Raw genomic sequence first — 26,784 nt, forward strand, 5'->3', positions numbered from 1 at the left:
TTTGTTTTTATTTTGATTGTAGAGTAAAACATATTGTTCACCAACACAGACATGTAGGCTATATGAAGTTTGGTAGCTATGTACTGTATGTACTGTGATTGCTGTGATGTCCTCACACTTGCACAGTTAAAGGATCCAATTACTGACATGTCCATGGCTTAAAAAAGCTGATTAAAGAAGTGGTACATTTGTTGGCAAGCAACAAGTCTGAGGTCCTGATGATTAAGCCAAAAGTCAAGGAACAAGTAAGTCTGAGTTCTAAACTTTGCTGCTCACTTCAAGATTAGAAGAGACTTATTTGCTCAGCAACAAGTCTGAAAATAATCGCCCGTTCTTCTGGCCATGCTTCACCTATTAATTGCACAAGCACAAAGCCTTCACAGAAATAGATCACATTGTATTTAGATATTATTATCAACATCACAGTGTAATACAGCATATAGTCGAAGGCATACTGTATGGCAATACAGGGTTGGCAAAAAACAAAGTTGAACCAGGTTAAGCCAATTTTGCCTTTACATTTACGTTACTTAATTACTCATGTGCAGCAGATATTCTTATCCAGGACAAGGGAAATGAGAATGAAGAAATGTGATTTACTGTGAATTTGTATACTCAGTGTGAAGTGTCTGTTTTTGCCACCAAAATGTAGTCAGACATGTAAATCTGATAAACATTGCATACTTGAGACGTTTCTGCTTTTTTGCGCTTCTGGTTTAGACGCAGACTCCATTTAGCTGTACTTCTACTCTGACCAATGACAATAAAATTGAATCTAATCTAATCTAATCTAATTGAATCTAATCTGATACTAGTGTTGGGTGATGAAAACAAGTGATGTGCAATTCCATCCCAGTCCTGTTTATAACATGTCTGAAGCAGCGTTGTTGAGCCACGAGCACAGGAGATCACATAGATGGCACTCAAACCAGTCAGAACAGGCAGGAATCAAAGCAGTGTTTTTACCGGAACATTAAGACTTAGGAGTAAAAACACATTAGCATTTGTTTTATTTACAGAGAACCCAAACAGGAAGCAAGAAAGCATGTACATTCAGACAGGAAGAGCACTGCCAAGTGAGCCCATTTACTTCCTTACTGCTTCAAACCACACTGTGCGGAGGTTTGGGAAGACAAATTAATTTTCTAACCACGGCTGGCTAATTACATTGCTTGTTACTTTTGATAAATGAATCCATTGGTGAAGAACACACCACCTCTACTTCAGAAGAGAAAAACTATTTGTGAACTCAAAACCTAAACATTACCATTCCACAAAAGTCTGTCACAACATGTAAGTGACAAGGCTGGCAAAGACACATCCTCCGTACGATTCATGTAAATAACAGTGCTGCCTTGACAGTGGCTGTGTCTACTGATGGCCATTATGTAAACAACAGTGCTGCCTTGACAGTGGCTGTGTCTACTGATGGCCATTATGTAAACAACAGTGCTGCCTTGACAGTGGCTGTATCTACTGATTGCCATCTCTTTTGGAGTGGGAGAGGTCCATGCTGGGGTTGGACCCAGGCAGACAGATCCTGCAGCCCATGATCAAGCAGAAGGCCCTGCGGAAGGAGCTGTTGAAGAGCGCGTACAGGAACGGGTTGAGCGAGGAGTTGACGTAGCCCAGCCACAGGAACACGTCCCACACCAGCCCCGCCGTGCTGTAGTCGATGAACGGGTCCACGATGTTGAGGGTGAAGAAGGGCAGCCAGAAGAGCAGGAAGACGCCCATGATGATGCCCAGCGTCTTGGCCGCCTTGCGCTCGCGGCGCAGCGAGTTGCGGTGCCGCTGCTTCTTGCTGGAGTCCCGGCCCACGCCCGCCGCCATCTGCGACTCCATGGCGCTGATCTGCATGGCCTGCCGCTTGGCCGCCTTGTAGATCTTCCAGTAGGCCACCAGCATGACGCCCATGGGGCAGTAGAAGGCCACCATGGAGGCCATGACGGCGTAGACGCGGTTCACCAGGAACACGCACACGTCGGCGGGCAGCGGGACGGCCACGCCGGCCTTGTGGAGCCCCAGCAGGATGGGGCCGAAGGAGATGAGCAGCGGCACGGCCCAGCACCCAACCACCAGCAGCCCCACGCGGCCCGCCGACATCTTGGAGGAGTAGACCAGCGGGTTGCACACGGCGTAGTAGCGGTCGAAGGCGATGCAGCTCAGGTGGAAGATGGAGGCGGTGCAGAGCATGACGTCCAGGCTGGAGTGCAGCTGGCAGAAGGTGGCGCCCAGGCGCCAGCAGCCCTCCACCGTGCGCGCCATGCTGAAGGGCATCACCAGCAGCCCCACCAGGAAGTCCGCCAGCGCCAGCGACATCACGAAGCAGTTGGTGGGAGACTGCAGCTGCTTGAAGTACGCGATGGCCAGGACCACCAGGAAGTTGCCCGCCACCGTGCAGACGATGCCAGCCAAGAGGAGGGTGTAGAGGGCGATGCGTGAGCCGGGGCTTCTCAAGATGGCGCAGGACTCGGGATCATCTGACACAGAGGCATTGGACTCCTCCTGCCAGGAGACGTTCATCTTGGTGTGTTTTGACCTGAGAGCAGACAAGAAAAACACAGAAACATTTGTACACAAATTATTATGTAACCACACAAATATTTTTGAGTCTGAAATGTGCTCTGAAAGGTATCAAATATCTTGTGGTAGAGGCAGCCCAATCAAAAAGCTTAACTCACAGTACATAGCATCACGCAGGATTCAGTTTTAATCTATTGAGATTTTGTATTGATATATCCCAGTAAAAAAATTGGGCAAAGTGATTTTGTTGGCTTAAGTATTTGGTGAGATCAGAAGGTTGAGGCCCACCATGTTACGTAATACATGCTTTGAGGCTTTATCCTGGCAAAGATCTAGTCAGTCCAGTGAGAAAAAGCAGGCCGCTCAGAGTTTATCAACAGGGCACACAAACCCTGAGGCAGTTTTGTGCTGCAAGCATTAGAGCATGAGCAAAGCTATCAAACAAATGTCACTCGATTCCTGGGGGTGTTTTTCAGTAGGCAGTGGGTTGGATCCAGCCAGTCTGGGAATCCGTTAAACAAAAGGAAAACACTCAGGCAGTCAGAGTGGCTCTGTCCTGAATTTGACTGGGGTTTCCAAGCCCCTGAAGGACCATTCCTTCCAGAATAGTCTGCTGAGCGTGCTTGTCATCGACTCTGCTGATATGGACGAAGTGTCCAGCCAGCTGTCTTCTCCAGACCTGATGTGAGGCACATCGCATCACCAGGCCTGCAGCTTATCACTGCTGATGGAGCTGCTCTTGCACCTCTCACATGTACTCTTGAGTCTCGTTAGGAGCCAGAAGACAGAGATGACAGTCACCACTGAGAGCACTCATATCATTATTTATTAAGGGACTGGGATCTAAATAGCCAATGTAGATGGTGGACTGCTGTGACTGAAGTTGTGACTAAGCGTATTGGGCCTTTGGTGTGAATTCATCCATAAATAAATAAAAACACACACGTCTTGTTAACAGTCGTTTACAGCAGTCAGTTCCAGAGTGGTACTGTAGCTGCTGTAGGTGGGGGCAGGATGACTGGCAGCTCTGGAGCTCAGGCTGGGTAGGAGCGGCAGGACGAGGCCAGGATGACTGGAGACGAACACTGGCAAGTGTGACCGAGGAGGAAAACAAAACGGTCTTCCTTCACTACCATTTGAATCTTAATTAATGCCAGCGGGACCGAAGGCGAGCGATGCTCTCCACTGCTCCCCCAGACGGGCTCTGAGCGATCACTCATCTCCCCGCTCACCCCTCCCGCTCCCAGGCTGAGGGCTGCAGTAGACGAGGGGGTGTCTGCTTGTTTTAAGGAGGTATGAAACAGTGTGTTAACCTTTCCATTACTCAAGTGATGAGGAGCATATGGATGTGGCAAATAATCTGTTTGCCTGATTTGAAGACAAATTGCTCATATTCATGTCAAATTAATTAGGCAAAAATTAAAGTGGTTCACATTAGTTTATCTAAAGGGACACAGCAGAAAAATAGTCATATGACTGCCTCCCAGTATTGTTCTGCTCAAAGTATCATTAGACACTGACATTAATACAATTACCAATCTCGTCTAAAATTCACATCAGACTGAAAAATTGCGGTGGCCTGTCACATTTGTAAAGCTGCCATAACCTGTCACTAGGGCATGCTGGACTCCATTGTCTGATGAGAGGCTGTGAGGCTACACAGAGTCAGGACTTGGACAAGATACAAGCTGGAACGCTCGCAGCCTCGGGCTGTGAGTCTGACCAGAGAAGACAACGGAGAACACTTAGATTATGTCTCAGTCTGTGCTCCTGAAATGATTGGAGAAATTGGCCCTGTGGCACACAAAGAGGCACACAGACTCACCCCCCCCCCCTCACTTACACACACACACACACACACACACACACACACACACACACACACACACACACACACACGCACACACACAGTTCTTCGTTAGTTCCTGTTCCAGTCCCCTCCACCTGACCACTCAGGCCCAGCAGGAGCTCGTTAGAGACAGACAGGCGGTGAAGACGTCCAGAGTGATGATGACCTCAGACATACAGTACAGTACTGTAGTGCACCGGGCTGCACTTTAAGAGTACCTTTTTCACTGGAGTGTGTTGGAGAATGTGTTTGACTCAATGCACCAAACTGCGTACTTATAAAGCGTTTATATTTGCTTTGTTTGAAAGCAGAGTTTAATCCCATGTCTGATTCATTTCATCTGAAACTAATGGCTGTCTCCCTCTAATTAGGCCGTGAGCCAGAGGGGTTGGTCGTTACCGAAAAGGTGGCAAAGGCTACCATACCTTTCCTGAAAGCTTGGAATCTCAGCTTTCCAGTGATGTATGATGGCCATCTGACAAGAGTAGCTGTTTTGAGTTATGACACATAATGTAAACTATAGGTTGAAGAAATAATGCGTATAAATCAAGGAGAACACTGACCAATCTGATCATGATATTGGACATATAGGAATATTTTATTTTGTTATGTTTGGTATCATTTTAAAGGGGAGACTCTGGGCTTTCATTTAAATCCTTTTGTGAACATTTTGGATTAGTACAGCCAACTCTGGAGCTCTTCAAACCTTTAATCACACACATTTTCCTGCCATTTCCGCCTAAGTCATCTTTTGTCTTTTAATCCTGTGGCACCAGGGAGCATCAGAGAAACACAATCCAAACACTGAAATACTGGCATGACCCTAAGGATTCAGGAAATGTATAATTTACCCATACTATCTGATTTGGAGGGGGTGATTTTCAGTCTTATATCAGACATGGCGTTTGAGGAAATAATATTATAAATTAAGCAGAAAACATAACAATTAACAAAATGACATGGATTCCTATATTTTGAGATGTGGTAAACACAATTATGACATTGCCATTACTGTAAAAGGTCAAGGTCATGACCTTTAGGCATGGTCAATGACATTTTATGACATTTTCGCACAGATTGCATCATTCAAGGCCACAACACTAATCAAACTCCTCGTCGGAATCCTCATCAGAGGAATACGATTGTTCAGCAAAGTCATCCTTCGGGTTTTTGCACGCCATAGGTCAGTGCAGGGAAAGTTGTTGGCAACACACTGACATGATGGAGTGACACAGTCCCTCTTGCATGAGCAGGACAGCAACTCAAGTACTGCTTGTGGACCAATGGAGACATTGAACCAGTCTCCATCTTTGTCCACTCTAGACCACCCATGCTCAACTGGGGAAGGAACTTCAGGGTTGTTCTCGATGCATCTTCTCCAGATAGCACCTTGATGGTTAGCTCTGAGACCGTGCTTCCTGAGAGAATCTGAGCATGGAGGTAAATGCCTGATTATGGACTTGGAGCTGTACATTTGACATGTGAACTCCTGTAAGGCTGCATACAACTCAGGTGTCATTGCCAGTCTGCCCCAACCTTCTGAAAGGTCTCACAGAAGTTTTTTTTTTTAGGGCTGACACTTTACCACAGCCAGCAAATACACTTACAGTGTTGCAGCCTGTGTATACGTGTAAACCAGGCAAAGCCTGACACACCTGTGAACCCAGACCACAAGTGAGTTGTGAGATGTTTATGTAGCTGGTGCGATTCTTTGTCCCTGTCCTTAGGAACAGGCCACATGTGAGTGTGTCACTGGTAGCCATTCTTATCACCAAGACATCAGTGTCACAAGGATGACAGGTTTGTGATCAGTCCTTGAAGCATGGCAAGCATGGAGTAGCATACAGGTTTCAGCCTCTTTATGAGTGGACGACAGGTCTGCTACCTTGTGCACTCCCTGTTGGTTTACCTTGTAATCTTTGGTTAGTGTACAGAACCTTTTCACCGAAAAATCTTGTTCTAGACTGTTCTTTGCCCCAATCCTTGAGCAAGAAGGTAGCAAGGTTTGTTTTGTTGCTTTGTAGGAATTTCTTACATTGTTGAACTGTGCCATGCAGTGATCTGTTTGACCTCTGTGCCGGAGTCTGCACCTCTGTCCACTCTCTCCAAGTGTTTGATAGAAGCCTCATTATATACACTATATTGCCCAAAGTATTTGCTCACCTACCTTGACTTACATATGAACCTCAGTCACATCCCATCCTTGATCCATAGGGTTTATTATGACATCGGTCGACTCTGCAGCTATAACAGCTTCAACTCTTCTGGGAAGGTTTAGGAGTGTGTTTATGGGATTTTTTTACCATTCTTTCAGAAGCGCATTTGTGAGGTCACACACTGTGGTTGGACGAGGCGTCTGGCTCTCAGGATCCGCTCTAATTCATCCCAAAGGTGTTCTATTGGGTTGAGGTCAGGACTCTGTCCAGGCCAGTCATGTTGGAACAGGAAGTGGCCATCCCCAAACATCCCACAAAGTTGGGAGCATGGAATTGTCCAAAATCTCTTAGTTAATTCTGAAGCATTCAGGGTTCCTTTCACTGGAACTAAGGGACCAAGCCCTGCTCGGGGGTGGCCCCTTCCTGTTCCAACATGACTGTGCACCAGAGCACAAAGCAAGGTCCATAAAAGTATGGATGGCAGAGTTTGGTGTGGATGAACTTGACTGGCCTGCACAGAGTCCTGACCTCAACTCGTATGTGAGTCAAGGCAGGTGAGCGAATACTTTTGGCAATATGGTGTACATAAAAAACAATGTCAACACGGGTGCTGTGACTTGCTTCAGCTTGCACAGTGGACAAGGCATAGTCTGCAATATCAGCAAATGTCTTGCCATCACCGTTCAATTTCTGAACAAGTGCCATGCCATCTACAGTATTACACAGGTGAGCTGTCTACTCTGTGCAGTCAGTAGGCTACCATCTGAGCAAATATTCGATTATCAGCTTTGAGGATATCTTCTTTATTCCCAGTTTTGCATGTCTTTGCCTTTCCCTGCATTTAGGAGAACGTTTTCAGTTTCATCTTGGAGAGTGGTGCATGGAACTGCTTTGCAGGAGGATTATTCTCAACACGCTTAGCAGAGAAGGTTCTGTAGGCATTATTGCCAATGGTGTGTGCATTCAGGAGGTCTTCAGCAACATCTGCTGGTGCTGTACTTCCAGTAGACAGAGAAATGAGGGACTCACCACCTGCAAATGGACTTATCCAACTAGAATCCATCAGATCCACAGTGCTTGTAATGTGTTCATCTTTGGCAATTCTGCTTTGTCCAAGGTCCTTGTGAGAATAGTCACTTTGTTGGAGTCCCAGGGAGCTTTTCAATATAGACAGGTAAGTGCTTTTGTACTCAGCAGAAATGTAATATCTTGAGACAGCTGCTGGGCCTTCAAGCTGAACCCTTTTGTGCCTCAAGCTGTCTGAGTGTCCCTCTAGGGCCTGGTCAATCAGAACCCTGCCAAATGTGTTTGTTGCACTCAGCTAGGCCGAAAAGCCTAGAGAAGATGTAAAGATCTGATTTCTCATGTTCAATGTGGCTCATCTCTGAGTAGTAAGCAGTGAGTGACCTTGCATAATTCAGATTATCATAGGCAAAGGTCCAGGGGATGATTGATCGAATGCTAGCCATGTGCAATGCCCAGTTTCCTTCACATGATGCCCTCACAAGGTTTAGTACAACCTCCACCATGTCAATATATGACATCCAAAAGCTGGCCAGTAGACCTTGCTGAGACCTGAGATGCTGCAGGAATTCACAGAAGTACTGATGGACCTTTCTGAAGACTGTACAGTCAAGTGATTCTTCTACAGTGGTTGATGATATAACCTCAGAAAAGACACTCAAGTCTAGGGGCAGGATATCTAGGAGACCGTGGGCATCAGGATGGTTATTTGTGAGCCACTGGTGAAACTGATTCCAGACTAGCTTAGGGAGGGATTCATACATGATTTTATGGAATCTCAGAGATCTATTGTACTAACACCACTTGCAGATCCCTCGGCCACAGCTCCAGATTCAATGCATATTCCTTAGGCCTGCAGCCTGGAAGCACTTCCCAATCACTCCCAAGAACATACAGATGTTGTGGAAGACTCCAAGTCTTGGCACAATGTTGGGAAACCTGTCTCTATGTGCCCACAGAATTTCTGTAACTTTACAGTAGAGAGCCTGATAAAAGGCAACTGACATGCTAATGCGTAACTGTGTGTTCACACCGCCGGCGACTTGAGCTTCCAAAGATTCCGGAAGTCATTCATTTTCAATGGAAGCCGGCTTCTCTCAGCTGCCAGCAGCGACCAATCCGTCGGCGTCGCGTTTTGGGCGTCTTGAGCGACTAGAGAAAGTTGAAAGTGGTTTAACTTTATGGTAATGAGCTATGACGCGGTTCAGCGACCGAACGACTTTCAACGAACATAGAATGCTACTACGTCAGAGCGGCCAAAGGATCCAAGCTGATCCCAGCTTCCCACAGCGTCCTTTACTGGGCGTCCTGAGCGATTTTGGAAGCTCAAGTCGCCGGCGGTGTGGACACACAGTAAGGAAGTTACTTTGAAGGAGAAGCTCATGAACAGTTCCCATCAGTCTGGCCGGGGCATTGATGGTTGGCAGATAGCTGAAAACACTGGGAATAACATCCACAGAGTTTGATGCTAAGATGTTGTAACCTGTCCAGCTAGGGACGCTTTGATTTGTGACAGAGTGCAGTCTGCAACCATAAGGAGTTCTTCAAAGCATCAGCACAGAAATCTGTCTTGACCTCAACATAGGATCTAGTTGGAGGACCACACCTAGGACTTAACATCCGAGGCTGCACTGCTATACCATTGACCCTATGGGATGTTCCACGGCCTGTAAGTGGCTCTTCCAGCCTGTCAATATTGTCCTAGGCTAGAGCTGTGGGCACATATGGCTTCACTTGGTCTGGAGTAACCCCACCATCCTGTCCTAGCTTGTGCACGCATAATGAGATGTCAATTTCCTCTAGCATACTGTAGGGTACACAATGACTAAATCTATTAGTATTAGTAATATTCTGATGAGATTGACATTACCAGTAAGCGACTTCACAGCATAAGTCAAAAGGATATGCTTGGAAGTCTTCACTTTGCCATGAGATATGGCATACACTACAGTAGATCCATGCCAAATGAGTCTCTTAGTCGTTGTTCCTTCTCATCAGTGCTTGGTAAAAACAAGATAGCAATGACTTCACAGAAGAAGGCACAGAGGAATCGGAGTCCAACTCTGTTGGTAGAGGTCACCATGGCTGGTCGTAATTGAGATGCTTCACATCTCGATGGATTTGTTTTGCAACAACCTGTCATGAAGCTCCAACGCCAACGGTTGGTTTTTCAAGACTGATTATCCTCTTCCTAAGGGCCATATTCTCTCTCAATATATACATGTCAAGTTTGAACATTTCTACAAATTAGCGCCTATTTTTAGCCTGGCTAGCACCTACCACTTCTCAAATGAGACTTGGTCTGGCAACCAGACGTTCATTTTTTTGTATTTGAAAAAATGCCCAGATCAGTTCATTGGGCACCACGGATGTCTATCAAATGCATCTGTGCATAGCTGATCATCGTCTTGCTTTCCCCCCTGTTCTGCGATTGGTCCCCTATCTCAGGCAAAAATTAGGGCGGTAGTCTCCAGACTGCATTAGCAGCAGGAATGAAATCACAGCGCAAGGCAGGACGGGAACACCCAGGCTAGCCTATTTCAGAAATTAATCCTCATTTGCATATTTAGTCATTACTTTTAAGAAAACCTGCAATACAAGCAATACTTGTCTTAATCTTTGTGATAAACTGGGAAAGTTTGTCGGTGATATATAAAATAAAAAAATAAAAAATAAAAAAGTACCCTATTTACCAGTATTTTCTTGCCTGAGAACAAGGCATTCATTTTTTCATGTAAATATGTATTAAAATTGTATAAAATATGTATTAAGGACCTTTTGAACTATCTAAAAATGCAGAATAACAACTTTTTTAAAAAATATTTACCTCAGACTTTCAACTCGACATATCAACAAATTAGCCTATGGATAATAGTACACTGTTTCTGTCTTTGAAAAAACGCCATGTCTGATATAAGACTGAAAATCACCCCCTCCAAATCAGATAGTATGGGTAAATTATACATTTTCTGAACCCTTAGGGTCATGCCAGTATTTCAGTGTTTGGATTTTGTTTCTCTGATGCTCCCTGGTGCCACAGGATTAAAAGACAAAAGATGACCTAGGCGGAAATGGCAGGAAAATGTGTGTGATTAAAGGTTTGAAGAGCTCCAGGGTTGGCTGTACTTATCCAAAATGTTCACTAAATGATTTAAATGAAAGCCCAGAGTCTCCCCTTTAAAATGATACCAAACATAACAAAATAAAATATTCCTATATGTCCAGTATCATGATCAGATTGGTCAGTGTTCTCCTTGATTTATACGCATTATTTCTTCAACCTATAGTTTACATTATGTGTCATAACTCAAAACAGCTACTCTTGTCAGATGGCCATCATACATCACTGGAAAGCTGAGATTCCAAGCTTTCAGGAAAGGTATGGTAGCCTTTGCCACCTTTTCGGTAACGGTTTCGAAAATTTGAGGCCCTGGCTCACGGTCTAAATCTGAGTTCAGAGGAGAAGGGCTTAGCCTCTACAGCAACTGCACACTCTTCCACTGATTCACCTTCTCCAATTCCAAAAGTAAACAGATAGCTGGAGTCACTTAAACTATTTGTTTCGCCGAGAGACTGAAAGTATGTCTTGTTCCTGCTCTCAGTGAATGAGGCAGACTATACACTGAAGTGGAGAAAATGAAAGCACAGTTCATCAGGCTGTCATGGGTATCCACTTACACTATTTCTAAGGCAGAGCATCACCTACAGACACAAATCCTTCTACCAAAAAAACGAGCCAGGAATCAGAGGTCAGCTCACAGTTGAACTGACAGAGACCCATAATATTTAAAACTGTGTGAAGCAATCAGCCCTAACACTGAGCCACAAGCTTGAGTTAAGCCAAGCACACAGACAGACAGAAAAATCAAAGACATGGATTTTAGAAAATAAGCTACAGTAACATGATTTCAAAGAGCTACATCTGAATTTTCACTGGAGTAGGACTGCGCACATTACCAACATTTTAAACAAATCAGCGTCTCAGTTCAGCGGTGTTAGCAAGTGTGTATCCATCTGTCATGATAAGATAAGATGAGGTGCTTGGACAAGTCGAGATCCGCTCACCTCAGGACATCAGGGAACGTCCAGACGCTTTATGTCCCCACAGTGAGACAGCCGTCCACTTCCTCCATCGTATGTGACGGCCACAGAGACGAATGAACCTGCCTGATGCAATCCTATCCATGGAATGGTACTGTAGGTGGATGCTGGCAAGAAGAGGAGATGCGCAAGTGTGTGTTGTGTGTAATTGTTGGTGAGAGTGTATGCCACTATTACATTAATTACAGCTGAACCAGTCCTCTTCATGGGGCTTGTGGAGGGGGGGTGAGAGGGGGGGGGGGGGGGGGGGGCATGCATGAGGGGCTTTGGGATGCTAATGAAGCACTAGCGATGCTCTACTCGTCCACATTGAAGCATTCTGTCTGCATGTCTAATGCAGCCAATAGAGCTCCTGCTCAGGGCTCGCTTCATTGTGCACCTGAACAATGGCTTGGCACACTGTATGCCTGTTGGACTTGTGCAATGTTGGGTAATATGTTTTTATATATGTATACTGTATGTAAGTAAGTGGACAAATAGTGCTTACTATATCCACTTCCATCAAAGTTATGAATATCATTAAGTGGTATGAACTTAGTATTATTATATTGATAATAACAATATATACATACATACATACTGTACATACATACCTATATATGTATAGATACATAGATTCAAATATATATTTTTTAAATGTAACAATATGACCCAAAAATAATGTACGATTGTTTTTGAGGAATACCTTGTAGTTGGTAAGATGGGTTGAGAAACAAGTGTCTGTGAAATATGACTGATTCCCTGCTGAGGTTGTTCCACTGTACCAGCACACAGCAGGCACTTAGCAGGCATCTGAGTGTTCCATTACTTCTACCGCTCTTCTAGGGTAAGATCCTCTCCAACTCCTCTCATCTCTCCCAGTATATCATAACAGCTTTTAAAATGCCACCGGCCTCAGCCTATGGATCATCAGCTGCATGAGTGCAGAGGGCGTGTTTTGATGAGGCGTGAGGGAGCGTTAATTAAACCCAACATGAAAGGGAGCTCCAGCGCCTGATTAGTGTCTCCTGACCCGGTCTCATTTGGAGCACATCTGGCCTTTTGAATAGCAGGTGAGGAGATGGATCGCAGTGATTTGTTAAATTAATCAAGAATATAATCAAAACACTGCCCACAGAAATTGAATAGCTCTGATTTTCTAATTCAGTGAAGCCATATATGCCCAACTTTGCTTAATCAATATTTTTGCTTAGTAATTAAAAACACATTTTTTTCCCTGTGTAATTTGATTCCCTTTGTAAAATAATACATATCTGGCAATACATCTAGAACTGCTGTATCAGCTTCAATTAACGTTCATTAGAACTGACTTGTAACATTAAGTAGTACCGTTGTTTCTCCAGTTCAGAATATTCTGTCATTCTAGTTTCCTAACCTGCTTTGGCATTTTAAATATCACCTGAAATCTGAAATATTCTGATGACCAAATGATGACCAGTGAATTGTGTAAGCAGAGAGATGAATTAACCAAATGACTTGAATGGAGTTGAAGTCACATACTGTACCACTGCATGCTCAGATGCCTGTCGCCTTGCTGGGGGTCAGTAGAGGTGAGGAGGTCAGTCATTGGCTGGTCAGTTGAGGTGAGGAGGTAAGTCATTGGATGGTCAGTTGAGGTGAGGAGGTCAGCCATTGGCTGGTCAGTTGAGGAGGAGGTGAGCCATTGGCTGGTCAGTTGAGGTGAGGAGGTCAGCCATTGGCTGGTCAGTTGAGGTGAGGAGGTCAGCCATTGGCTGGCCAGTTGACAGGTCAGTTGACAGGTCGGTGGCTGTTGGCACGTGGGGCCAGTGCCAGCCCTCTGGGTGGGCGGACGCAGCGGTCAGCACTCAGCTGGGATTTCTTTCCCAAGATGTGCAGCATGCTGAGAATCTGCTCCTCTTTCTGCTGCTGGAGCTAAGCGTGGCTTTAAAGCCCTTTTCTTCAATATCCTCACTTGGAAAGTGCATTTCTAACACATCTTCATTTTATTATTTATCAAGACTATTTTAAACGCTGACATTATCCTTTAATCAGGATTTCCCTAAGTAGCTTGTCTGATCATAAGTCATGCATGCATGAAGCTACTGATGACAGCCATCTGTGGCTAAAGTCTCCAGGAAAAAAAGACAAACCTTAATTGTTGCATGACCATCAATCCCTACAGCTAGACTGGATCTGACAGCCGCTGAAGATGGATGGTCCTTGATGGAGCCAGTTCAAGAAGCCTAGAGCAGCCCAGCCAAGCCTCCACACACTAACCTCTCCCCAACCCTGAGAATCAACACTGTGTCCACAGCACCAGGTCACACAAGACCCTGCCTGCTGCCTGCCTCTGTAGCCCTGGATCATAGTAATGAGCGTTTCCAACAACAGGGCTCGGGATCATGACGTGAAAACTTTGCGGGCACAGCCATATTGGCAGCCTCACTCCTTACTTTACTATGGATAAATATGGATTTACTCCCGCCCATTAGTGTGTTCCTGTTACTTAGTTTTTGCCTTCTTGGTCGTTTGTTGCTGTGTAGTGGGGAGTAACAGCGCAAACCACGATCGCAAGAGGAAAAGAATCGCTAATACTGTATTTCTGCTTCTTGTCTTCTGCATCTGAAAGAATGGATATTATGTTCGGTGCGCTACCAACATGGCGGTTATATTCCTAGAATGCAAGGCGTGTGCCCGAGCCCTATTAGATGTGGCAGGCTGTGCTCTCACAGCAAGGTAAGGAATGCTGGAGGACAACTGACCACAGAACAGACACCATCTGCTAGCTCAGTACTGACACGGAGAACGTGTGGTCATGTGACTGAATATAACACTTTCTCAGCAGAAAGGTGTTGCGCCGAGGGACCAGGCTTGAGCTTCAAAATGGCTGTCTACGTGGCAATACAGTGAACGTGTTTGGCTTAAATGAAAGTGCACTGTGCAGACACACAGCATCTATTTTACTATTTCATCCCTAGAGCAACTGTAGGAAAACAACTTAAGTCAATTGCTTTTGAATATAACTTAGAGTGAATTATATTTAATAAGCCTGTAACTCTGAAAGCAACATCTGGGCTTCAGTGTTCACACCATTCAATGCTGCTCTAATAATAGACAGGATAAGGATCAGAACTGAGACCAGCATCTTTCCACTGAACCACATGTTGTGTGTGATTGCTCCTGTACTAATGACCTGTTACTCTTACTGTCCTCACTTAAAGCAAACAGCTAGCTACTCTGCTTGATTAACAACGCTGATAACCAAACAATTGTTGTCTAAGACGTGAACTAAGAAGGAATTAGAGCAAGTGAACACATGCAAACTGGCACACAATTCAACAATGCAATCTGAGGATCTTATCTGGCTCCTGCTAAGTGGCTCTGAGAGGACACAACCCATCAAAGCTCTCCGGCTCGGCCCCAGCAGCTGTGCTCAGACCAGTGGGAGGTAGCGCCGTGTAGTCAACATGTTCCAACAACTAGTCCTAAATTAGTCTGGCATGAGAGCTGGAGGGGCGATCAGTGGATGTCAGTCTTGATGCATGCCGCAGATAGACAGTGTGATGCATAGTGCAGATAGACAGTGTGATGCATAGTGCAGATAAACAGTTTAGTGCAGATAGACAGTGTGATGCATAGTGCAGATAGACAGTGTGATGCATAGTGCATATAGACAGTTTAGTGCAGATAGACAGTTTGATGCATAGTGCAGATACACAGTTTAGTGCAGATAGACAGTGTGATGCATAGTGCAGATACACAGTTTAGTGCAGATAGACAGTGTAATGCATAGTGCAGATAGACTAGTCTCCAGCGTTCTGTGATGATAATGAACTAATGAGACCAACACAAATCCGAGCAGTCTATTCATTATTGATTATAATGTTCTACTTGACACTTTCCATTCCCATCTTCTGTGTGAGTTTATGAGCACACGGAGGTCTGACAAAGATTTCTACTCCTTCATGTCTTTAATGAGCACGAAACAGAAATTGATAATTTCAAGGTGAACCGTAATTAGATTTTTATGCAATCAGGTGCACAGTAATCTTAAAGTGAAAGAGAGTAGAAAGATTGTGTAATTTTCAGAACAGCTCCGAATCACTTCAATCTAGCACAACATGCACTGGACCATGGCACTGTGCAGCAAACCCAATAGAGAGATAACTAATGAAGTTGCTCTACAAGACATTGTGTCCCTGGAAAAAACGGGCCATTGCTTTCGATGGATAGAAAATGAAATTACGCTGGAAAAACATTTTTACTGGTCCTCTCCCAAAAGCCAGAATGTCCTCACGAGCCCTTTTCCCTGTAATGGAACCGAATGAAGAAATGAGCGCTGTGGAGAAACTCTGGAATTGCTTTCAATAAGAGACTGTCAGTAAAGAGACTCAAAATGGATGCTATTTATATGTCTACACCAGCTGTGCTTCATTCACTATAAATACCCATTGAATACAAAATGTTTAATTCTATCATGAAATAAATGGCCGAGCTATGTGCCGTTATTGCAGAGATGAGGAAAACATTAACTGAATGGGAAATATCCTTTCACTACTATGTAACTCTCATGTGAACACCTATTATTACAAAGTACCAGCCCAAGCCATGGATCCACTTCTAATCTTATCCTAGTTATAATTATGCAGCACTGTTCTTACAGCATGTGTAAACACATATCCATGAGCATGTACCTGTCAGTAAACTATTAACTGGACATACTGGACACTGGGCACTTTCAGAGGGGTTTCCACGCTTCACATCGGTGACCTTCACATGTAATAACTGCCACTATACATGGGTGAGCAGCATGGCTGGACTGGACTGGAGCACAGACAGCACAGACAGCACGGTACCTTCATGAGGACGTCTCCTCTCAGCTCACAGTGGAACGTCCCGAACGTGTCCAAGAGAGCCTTAGTGGAGCCGCTGATGTGGATCTTCAGCGCTAGAGGGGAGAGATGAAGGAGAACTAGAAGACACACTCAACTTAGTCATTTCCAACCATGCGATTATACTCTGCTGATGATCCCTTCATATCAATTATAAACAGAAGTGTCGTGGCAACTTAAAGATTTTTTATTCCAACGTTTCGGCTTACACCTTCATCAGGGTCAGGCGTAAGCCGAAACGTTGGAATAAAAAATCTTTAAGTTCCGAGTGTGCCACGACACTTCTGTTTATAGTTAACCTTTACCGCCGTGAGGACCTCACAAGGTGTGCGTTTACTCATTCAAACGAATCCCTTCATATCAATGAAATGGAGATAAACCAGCTGAGACAGTTTGCCAATGAGCTTACGCAGGCCGTGTGACTCCATCCTGGACGCAGTGTTCACTGTGTCTCCGAATAGGCAATAGCGCGGCATCTTCAGACCCACCACACCTGCTACACAGGGACCTGAAGCACAGTGAGGGACTAGTGTGAATAACATGAAGATTGCCTTGAGCAGCAATCACTCTATGAGTGCGTCTTCATCTGTTTTTATTGTGAGCGCAACAATACGCGTGATTACAGAAGGGCCACTGTAGTCCGAGGCACCGGTACCTGAGTGCAGTCCGATGCGGACCTTCATCTGTTGGCCCGGCACGTGGGGACTCTGGTAGCGGGCCATGGCCTGCACTATGGCTAACGACATGCTGGCTATCTCTTTAGCGTGCTCATCTCCATTCCTGATAGGAAGACCAGACACCACCATGTAGGCGTCGCCAATGGTCTCCACCTATGGGTGAAGCAGAGGGGAGTGTGAATGAGACTATCACAATAAGACCTATTCAGTTATGTGCAAAGTGTCAATTACAGTGTTTTATATTCTCCAGCGTGCCTTTTATGTGTGCTTTAGATGATATAACAGCCCACTGTAGATGCCATAAGTGTCACATACTGTAGCGTTTTGTTCATAATGATCACTGAATGTCTGAGGCCGGAGTTCCTTTACCTTGTAAACATCATGGTTGTCAATGATGTTGTCAAAATAAGTATATAAATCATTCAGTACATTCACCACCTGGAAAACAAAATAGACAAACAAACACACACACACACACACACACACACACACACACACACACACATACACACACACACACACACACACACACACACACACAGACACACACACACACACACACAGACACACGCACACACACACACACACACACACAGAGAGAGAGACTCATCAACTTTAAGTAGACAATATTTTTCCAATGCGCCACAGCTGTGTGTCCACTCCAGCCCCAAAATAAACGTGTGCCGATGCATTATTTCCACTGGGCTCCCCAGTCACGCCTCTGAGCTATGCACACCTGACACACAGAAGCTTGTTCCTGACACACAGGGCTGAGCGGCCCTCACGCCACAGTGGCTGCACCCCAGCACAGGAGCCAGGAGCAGGCTCAGCCCACCACACTGAGCCCTGCTCAGCAATGCCACACACTTCGCCCACAGCTCTAGGTGATAAACGATGAAAGGCATTTAAAAAACGTCCAAACTTAATTTAGAGCCTGTCCAAATATATCACTTCTTTCTTTGTCACTTTCCAGCTCCATAAATCTGCCCACCTACCACTCTACCCTTTGACGTATTGATCCATTCACGGCCATAGGATCAGGTTCAGTGTTGTTAGTCATACGACAACACATACCTGTTGCCATGACAGCAAAACAACAACCACAGTTCACAACAAACTCTCTTCCAATAGGGGTGCTCCTATATTGAAAAGGGGTGGGGCTCCGGATAGACATAGGAGTGAACACAAGTTACCACGGTACAGTACATGCTACATGCACAATACATTCCATTCCATTCCAACTGACTGAGTATGTGCGATTCACAACAGTGTGTGCAGCTACCAAAGAGTGCTTGTTTGTGCCATGCTGTCTTTTTCCGCATTCTCTCTATCTCACATGTCCCATCTCTCCATGTCTGAGCACCACAGCCACAGTAGCTGGGTAAGTGTCCATGTCTGAACTCAGTAGCTGGTTAAGTGTGCATGTCTGACCTCAGTAGCTGGGTACAGTATGTGTTCATGTCTGAACTCAGTAGCTGGTTAAGTGTGCATGTCTGACCTCAGTAGCTGGTTAAGTGTGCATGTCTGAACTCAGTAGCTGGGTACAGTATGTGTGCATGTCTGAACTCAGTAGCTGGGTAAGTGTCCATGTCTGACCTCAGTAGCTGGGTACAGTATGTGTCCATGTCTGACCTCAGTTGCTGGGTACAGTATGTGTGCATGTCTGAGCTTAGGAACTGGGTAAGTGTCCATGTCTGACCTCAGTAGCTGGTTAAGTGTGCATGTCTGAACTCAGTAGCTGGTTAAGTGTGCATGTCTGACCTCAGTAGCTGGGTAAGTGTGCATGTCTGACCTCAGTAGCTGGGTACAGTATGTGTCCATGTCTGACCTCAGTAGCTGGTTAAGTGTGCATGTCTGAACTCAGTAGCTGGGTAAGTGTGCATGTCTGACCTCAGTAGCTGGGTAAGTGTCCATGTCTGAACTCAGTAGCTGGTTAAGTGTGCATGTCTGAACTCAGTAGCTGGTTAAGTGTGCATGTCTGAACTCAGTAGCTGGTTAAGTGTGCATGTCTGAACTCAGTAGCTGGGTAAGTGTCCATGTCTGACCTCAGTAGCTGGTTAAGTGTGCATGTCTGAACTCAGTAGCTGGATATGTGCCTCACCTGCATGGGGGTAAGAGAAGCAGACATGGCGGTGAAACCCTCTATGTCGCTGAAGTAAATAGTGACGCAGTCATACGTCTCAGCCCGCACCGTCTTTTCAGTGATCAGCTGTACGGCAACAGACCTAAACATGCAGAATCAAAACACTTGTTTTAGAGACACAAAAATAAACTTCTCCAAGTTCTTTAATGTGCATACTGTATGCCTGCCGTGTAAAAAAAGGTTTGCTCCCTGGACAAAGGCACCATGAAATCTTTTGCAACATATACCAACATCAACGCATACCAGGGGAACTCATGTATACAAATGTTTCATAGAAGAATGACTTATATGTGTATTTCCGTACTTATTTACAGTACAGTCTTGTTGGAGTGCCAGTATGCATTTGTATACAGGTAGGGAGAGGACTATGGGAACAATAGAGAAAGTTAACACAAAGACATACTGCACTATTAGGAGAGGAGAAGAGGGAGTGAGCAAGAGGAGCTGTAGAGAAGAGAGGAGAAGATGGAGTGAATAAGAGGGGAGAAGAGGGGAGAGGAGAGGAGAGGAGAGGAAAAGAGGGAGTGAACAAGAGGGGAGAGGAGAGGAGAGGAAAAGAGGGAGTGAACAAGAGGGGAGAGGAGAGGAGAGGAAAAGAGGGAGTGAACAAGAGGGGAGAGGAGAGGAGAGGAGAAGAGGGAGTGAATAAGAGGGGAGAAGAGAGGAGAGGAGAAGAGGGAGTGAACAAGAGGGGAGAGGAGAGAAGAGGAGAAGAGGGAGTGAACAAGAGGGGAGAGGAGAGGAGAAGAGGGAGTGAACAATAGGGGCTGTAGAGAGGACAGGAGATGGAGTGAATAAGAGGAGCTGTAGAGAGGAGAGGAGAGGAGAAGAGGGAAGGGAGAGCAGAGAGGCGAGCAGCTCATCTACATGGCAGACGACAGTGGCGGGTGCGCAGCTAATGCGTTACCGTGGCAACATCTGCGTGAGGAGGCCCTCAGCCCGCCTCTTCTCCTCCAGGAGCTGTGCCGTGCGCTCGCTCACCACCTCCTCCAGGTTACACGCATACTGCTCCAGACGGGACAGCAGGTCATCCATGATGTGCTCACTGCCCCTGGAGCAAACACACACAGTTGGTGAACGCAACTCGATGACTCTAGCAGTGTTTCAGCGAGGGGGAAGTCAGTCTGGCCTGATGAAGAGACAACTAGAACGCTTATTTGTCAAAGAATAAATGGGTTTCCGCTGCGCGGCTTTATGAGCCAAACCACTCAAGTGGAGCTATGCAGTCGTTTGGCTTAATGAGCCTCAACTGAACAGCTTTGGAATGGCTATATGTCTTTCTTCGGCTGAATGGTGGCCGTCTCACTTCTCCCTAGTGCCTGTGAGTGGAATAACCGCCCGTGCAACTAGGGGCCAGCGGGCCACTGGACTCAAAGACAGAGAGTCTCGCAGCATAGCGATCATGCTTGTGATGTAACACATTGCTTTACTGCACTACACACACACACGCCAGGCACCGGCTAGAACAAGGTAGCGATGGAGTTTCCTAGATATTCGTCATGGCAGAGCCAGTGAAAAGAAGCATAAAGTGAGTAAACTGTTGTCGTAGGAACAGGGACAGAGGAAACGGCAGACTGACGGATTGAGGAGTGTTGTAAAATATCTACACTGAAGCAGTAGGGGGAGCTCTGCAGAGAAACCTGCGAGTGAAAAACGAGAAAAGAAACTGTTTCCCAAACTGCTTGGTGTCCCTTTAATACATCTACTCTATCCATATGAGCATGCAGTAGTGAGGAGGTGCTGTGTCATGGACACTCAGCGTATAACACTGATGTCCAGTTGACTGGGACACGTGACCAGAGGTACCCAGAGGAGCAGAGCAAGATGAAGAGCATCATGGATTAGTAGTCATTTACAGGACGGGCTCCTTCCTTCCCCCGCCCTCTCCTGTCCTCCTCCGTCATCCTCTCATCATCCTCCTCTCCCTTTCTTCTCCTGCCACTGTGTCATCCCTTCCTGCCACCTCCTCTTCCTCTCTTTCATCTGCTGTCAGTCTTCCTCATTCTCTGCTCTCATGTGTGTGTGTGTGTGTGGTGTGTTCCTCATTCTCTGCTCTCATCAGTGTGTGTGTGTGTGTGTGGTGTGTTCCTCATTCTCTGCTCTCATGAGTGTGTGTGGTGTGTTCCTCATTTTCTGCTCTCATGTGTGTGTGTGTGTGTGTGTGTGTGTGTGTGTGTGTGTTCCTCAGTCTCTGCTCTCATGAGTGTGTGTGTGGTGCCGACTCCCCCAGAGGGATTAATGTGGGTGCTGCGGCAGGCTGACAGCTCCTCTCTCGGGGGACGAGTCTCAGCGCCGCGCAGCGTGTCAAGCGTCCCCCGAGCCCCGGCCACCACGCCGCCGTGTTTGTGCAGCTGATTAGGGGCTGTCATCACTAAGTGTTATTAATGAGCCTGATGGCCTCTCGGCTGCGCGTCTCCACTCAAGTCTGTCACCTGCCACTCAGGAGCAGGTATCCACCAATCAGATGCTTGCAGCGTGCCACTCGGGGAGGAGTCAGGCGCCGGCGCTCTGGGCCGCCATCACAGGAGGTGGCAAGGTGGTGCACACAGGAATGTGTGAGGTAAACACACAAACATGCACCCACGCATACCCTTACCATCTCTCTCTGTCTCTTTCTTTTTTTCTCTCTCTCTCTCTCTTTCTCTTTCTCTCGCTCTCTTGCTCACTCTCTCTCTCCCTGGAGTAAGACCGTGTTATCTGTCTCCAGTAAACTCAAATAATAATAGGCCATTAATATTCTCCCACAGACACATGATTGATGTAAGCTAAATAAAAACAAGGCTCGGCAATTGAATCTCTGAGACAATCAAATAATGGTTAAGCTGAAATAATCTGCTGTCTCTTTTGATAGTATTTTGCATCTCACAGTCTAGGCTGTACTGGTTTTTAATCCAAAATGCCTCTATCAAATATGTATAAAGGAATATGCAGTGAAGTCTGCATCCAAAGCCAAGTCTTTTTATGTGAAGGCCAGCAGATTCAGCATCTGGTTTATTCTTCTGGAAGTGACATTACTACCAGCATTAGATGGTTACACCACAGAATGGTAACTAAACACCTTTCCTGTAACTAGTTGGGCTGGATTTGGATTTGTCTGCCTTTTCAAACCGGTTGAGTACTGGTTTGGTACTGACCCAGTTGGGCTGGTATGGTACTGACCCAGTTGGGCTGGTATGGTACTGACCCGGTTGGGCTGGTATGGTTCTGACCCAGTTGAGTACTGGTATGGTACTGACCCAGTTGGGCTGGTATGGTACTGACCCAGTTGAGTACTGGTATGGTACTGACCCAGTTGGGCTGGTATGGTACTGACTCAGTTGAGTACTGGTATGGTACTGACCCAGATGAGTACTGGTATGGTACTGACCCGGTTGGGCTGGTTTGGTACTGACCCAGTTGGGCTGGTATGGTACTGACCCAGTTGAGTACTGGTATGGTACTGACCCAGTTGGGCTGGTATGGTACTGACCCAGTTGGGCTGGTATGGTACTGACCCGGTTGGGCTGGTATGGTACTGACCCAGTTGGGCTGGTATGGTACTGACCCAGTTGGGCTGGTATGGTACTGACCCAGTTGGGCTGGTACTGACCCGGTTGGGCTGAGCTTCTTGATGGTGACTCTGAGGGAGGAGAACTCGGGCCGGTCAGCAGGCCTCTCTGTCCAGCAGCTCCTGATGAGGGCGTCCATCTCCTCGGGGCACTCGGCCGGGTCTATGTGCGGTCTCAACGGGCTCCTGCACTCCGCCCGCACCCTCCTCACGATGTCTGAGAGAGACAGAGCCACACACACACACACACACACACACACACACACACACACTGATAAACACTGATGGAGAACGGGGCATTAAACACCATTACTGTAATCATAACCTGGGCTGTTCACATGCATGGGCTATATCACTACTATGTGTGTGTGTGTGTGTGTGTGTATGTGTGTGTGTGGTTGTGTGTGTGTGTGTGTGTGTGGTTGTGTGTGTGTGTGTGTACCTATGGGCTTGAGACTGGTGTTTGGTATGTAGAAGGGCCCACGGCGGTACACGACTTCCTGGATGATGATGCTGAAGCTGTAGACGTCTCCCTTCTGGGTGCCGTTAGCAGGCATGGTCTGCCTCAGCAGCTCTGGGGCCCTGTACAGCAGGGCTGGGGAGAGGACAATCACGCATAACCTACAGCCATACTGTTCTTTAACTGCACTTATCTACAGATATGTGTACAGCAGCGCTGGGGAGAGGACAATCACGCATAACCTATTGTACAGCCATACTGTTCTTTAACTGTACTTATCTACAGATATGTGTACAGCAGCGCTGGAGCCCTGTACAGCAGGGCTGGGGATAGAGGACAATCACGCCTAACCTACAGCCATACTGTTCTTTAACTGCACTTATCAACAGATATGTGTACAGCATACAGTCACTTGAATTTTTAAAAAGGCTTGAGGGGTTCCAGAACCTGGAACCTACTCTAGGCATGCAGTGTTCACTGGCACTGCCAGAACCTGGTGTAGTCTAGGCATGCAGTGTTCACTGTCACCACCAGAACCTGGTGTAGTCTAGGCATGCAGTGTTCACTGTCACTACCAGAACCTGGAGTAGTCTGGGCATGCAGTGTTCACTGTCACTACCAGAACCTGGAGTAGTCTGGGCATGCAGTGTTCACTGGCACTACCAGTCACGTCACGTGCCCGAGAGATGTAAAGTGAGGTGGTCTGTGAGGTTCTAGAGGTGTAAAGTAAGGTCGTCTGTGAGGTTCTAGAGAGGTAAAGTGAGGTGGTCTGTGAGGTTCTAGAGAGGTAAAGTGAGGTGGTCTGTGAGGTTCTAGAGGTGTAAAGTGAGGTGGTCTGTGAGGTTCTAGAGGTGTAAAGTGAGGTGGTCTATGAGGTTCTAGAGGTGAGGTGGCCTGTGAGGTTCTAGAGGTGTAAAGTGAGGTGGTCTATGAGGTTCTAGAGGTGAGGTGGTCTGTGAGGTTCTAGAGGTGTAAAGTGAGGCGGTCTATGAGGTTCTAGAGGTGTAAAGTGAGGTGGCCTGTGAGGTTCTAGAGAGGTAAAGTGAGGTGGCCTGTGAGGTTCTAGAGGTGTAAAGTGAGGTGGTCTGTGAGGTTCTAGAGAGGTAAAGTGAGGTGGTCTGTGAGGTTCTAGAGAGGTAAAGTGAGGTGGTCTGTGAGGTTCTAGAGGTGTAAAGTGAGGTGGTCTGTGAGGTTCTAGAGGTGTAAAGTGAGGTGGTCTGTGAGGTTCTAGAGAGGTAAAGTGAGGTGGTCTGTGAGGTTAGGTGTAAAGTGAGGTGGTCTGTGAGGGCTCTTACCCTGGTGGTACGCAGGGCTGTCGGGGGGAATGGTGGAGGCCACTCGTCTCAGGGGGCTGAGGCCAAAGTCCGTCACCTTCAGCACGAAGCGGCTGTCCACCACACAGTTCCTGGAGGTCAGGTGACCATGGGAGCGCAGCGGGCTGCAGTGCAGGTAGTCCATCCCCTGAGAGAGAGAGAGAGAGAGAGAGAGAGAGAGAGAGAGAGAGAACACAATCACAGGCTGCAGTGCAGGTAGTCCATCCCCTGAGAGAGAGAGAGAGAGAGAGAGAGAGAGAACACAATCACAGGCTGCTCTAAGGCCGTCTGCAAACACAGAGGCATGCGGCCACTAACCAAGCAGTGAGTCATTCCAAAACAAACTGCAATTCACGACAGCTTGTCTCTCCCCACTTCCATAAAAGTAAGGGGCGAATCGGGGTGAATGAGCGAATGTTTGAGGGCGATATACCTTCACGATATCCAGCAGGAGGGAGTACTTAAAACTCCAGTCCAGCTTGATTGACTCGCTCTTTAAAATGTCCTGGGAGATGAAACACAGCACAAAAACAACCATCAGTTGAGTTGAGTACATAAAACCATGCAAGCCTGTGAGGAGGACGGGATTTAAGAGAAGAGCATCGGTCAACTGAACGACTGAATAAGTGAGGGCTCCTACAGTACCTGCAGACTTCCTTTGGGACAGTACTCAGTCAGGAGGAAGGGCTGGGGAGCCTCTAGACAGGCCCCGATGAAACTGCAGATGTTTCGGTGCGTTAAATCCCTACACTGCACACACACACACGCGCGCACACACACACACACACAAACACACGCGCGCGCACACACACACACACACACACACACACACAAACACACACACACACACACACACACACACACACACACACACACACACACACACACACACACACACACACACAAAATAGCAGTTCAGAGAGGATACTTCACTGACAGAACATACTGTGACACTAGGCTGGGGATATACTTGCTCTTTTGACAATAATTTTGCACATTAGTGCACATTCATGTCCATAGCTAGCTGTGTTGTGAACGTTACCTTGTCCAAGTGCTATGCGGGTACTCCATATGTTACTGGATGACTCCAAGTGTTATTCTGACCTAGAGTCGTAAATAAATCTCTGGCGTCTGGCGTGCTCATGTACGGTCACATACTGCACCTATACTATCACCTCCATAGGTCATGTGAATATTGCTTCTCACCGTCACGAATTGAACACAGGATATGTGTGGCTGTCATGGTGTGTCTGTGCACGTGTACACGTACAGTAGTTAAAAGCAAGTAGATCCCTGGCCTTAGTGCCAATAACAAGGATGAGGTGAGAGACACATGGGAGCGATGTGTTGTGTGGGGTGTGTGTGTGTGTTGTGTGGGGTGTGTTGTGTGGGATGTGTTGTTTAGGGTGTCCCCATATCCCACCTGTCTGAGCTCTGTCTGCAGCTCACTGCTCAGACTCACACTCCTCACGTGGAGCAGACGCATCGCACACACATTCTCCTGAGGGACACACACACACACACACACACACACGTGCACGTCAGACACACTGCCAGAGATGAGACATCTCCAATACCCGCATCCACAAGACATCACACCTCGCGAGCTCTTAAGCAATTACATAACAGACTCAGCTGAAATGCGGCAGAACAGACACCTATTCGATCTCATTGAAATGAATGGCTGTTTCCACAGGAGCAAGTGTGTGTGTCCAAAGGGCCAGGTGGTGTACTGAGCTCACTTTGTAGACAGCAGGCCTGTGAGAGGAGCTGTGGTCCTGCACGTGGCCAATGATGGACTCCACAGACGCCTGCATGGCTCTGCTCCTCATGTAAGGAACCTTGCAAAAGAAAAGAAAAGAAAGTAAGGAACCTTGCAAAAGAAAGGCATAATGCATAAAAGAGATTTCAATTCAATTTCAATTTCAATTTAATTTCACTTATAGAGCGCCAAAACATTACACGTCTCATGGCGCTTTACAGAGTGTTAGACATTCAAAGAGAGCCCATGAGTAACAGGGGCAAGGAAAAACTCCCTAGAATTGGAGATACATATAGGAAGAAACCTCAGACAGATCCACGACTCAAGATAACTCAGATAACAGATAACGACTCAGATAACAGCACATACCTTTA

General features: G+C 46.5%; 2 protein-coding genes across 2 annotated transcripts; both read right to left on the reverse strand.

Moving 5' to 3' along the window:
- Positions 1-1,473: 1,473 nt before the first annotated feature.
- On the reverse strand, positions 1,474-13,222 carry LOC134099770 (5-hydroxytryptamine receptor 4). Its single transcript, XM_062552768.1, has 2 exons — positions 13,161-13,222; positions 1,474-2,542 (listed from the first exon to the last, which is right to left on the reverse strand). The coding sequence occupies exons 1-2, from the start codon at positions 13,220-13,222 to the stop codon at positions 1,474-1,476; spliced, it is 1,131 nt and encodes a 376-aa protein (XP_062408752.1).
- A 2,379-nt stretch (positions 13,223-15,601) lies between these two features.
- si:dkey-37g12.1 (atrial natriuretic peptide receptor 2) lies at positions 15,602-26,480 on the reverse strand. Its single transcript, XM_062552782.1, has 13 exons — positions 26,391-26,480; positions 25,294-25,398; positions 25,082-25,153; positions 24,631-24,796; positions 23,318-23,470; positions 22,918-23,092; positions 20,236-20,379; positions 19,287-19,410; positions 17,555-17,623; positions 17,164-17,338; positions 16,918-17,016; positions 16,473-16,564; positions 15,602-15,925 (listed from the first exon to the last, which is right to left on the reverse strand). The coding sequence occupies exons 1-13, from the start codon at positions 26,478-26,480 to the stop codon at positions 15,878-15,880; spliced, it is 1,512 nt and encodes a 503-aa protein (XP_062408766.1). The 3' UTR covers positions 15,602-15,877.
- Between the last annotated feature and the right edge of the window lie 304 nt (positions 26,481-26,784).

This window comes from Sardina pilchardus, chromosome 2, assembly GCF_963854185.1.
Source record: "Sardina pilchardus chromosome 2, fSarPil1.1, whole genome shotgun sequence".
In the NCBI taxonomy this organism is placed as follows: Eukaryota; Metazoa; Chordata; class Actinopteri; order Clupeiformes; family Clupeidae; genus Sardina; species Sardina pilchardus.

Coding starts and splice junctions, on each gene's coding strand:
- si:dkey-37g12.1 (XM_062552782.1), bottom strand. CDS start 26,480: ATGAGGAGCAGAGCCATGCAGGCGTCTGTGGAGTCCATCATTGGCCAC. Junction 17,339..17,554: donor ACAACCATGATGTTTACAAG/GTAAAGGAACTC, acceptor CTTCACCCATAG/GTGGAGACCATTGGCGACGC. Junction 15,926..16,472: donor GAGGAGACGTCCTCATGAAG/GTACCGTGCTGT, acceptor GTTCCATTACAG/GGAAAAGGGCTCGTGAGGAC.
- LOC134099770 (XM_062552768.1), bottom strand. CDS start 13,222: ATGACTGACCTCCTCACCTCTACTGACCCCCAGCAAGGCGACAGGCAT. Junction 2,543..13,160: donor AGGCATCTGAGCATGCAGTG/GTACAGTATGTG, acceptor GTCTGCTCTCAG/GTCAAAACACACCAAGATGA.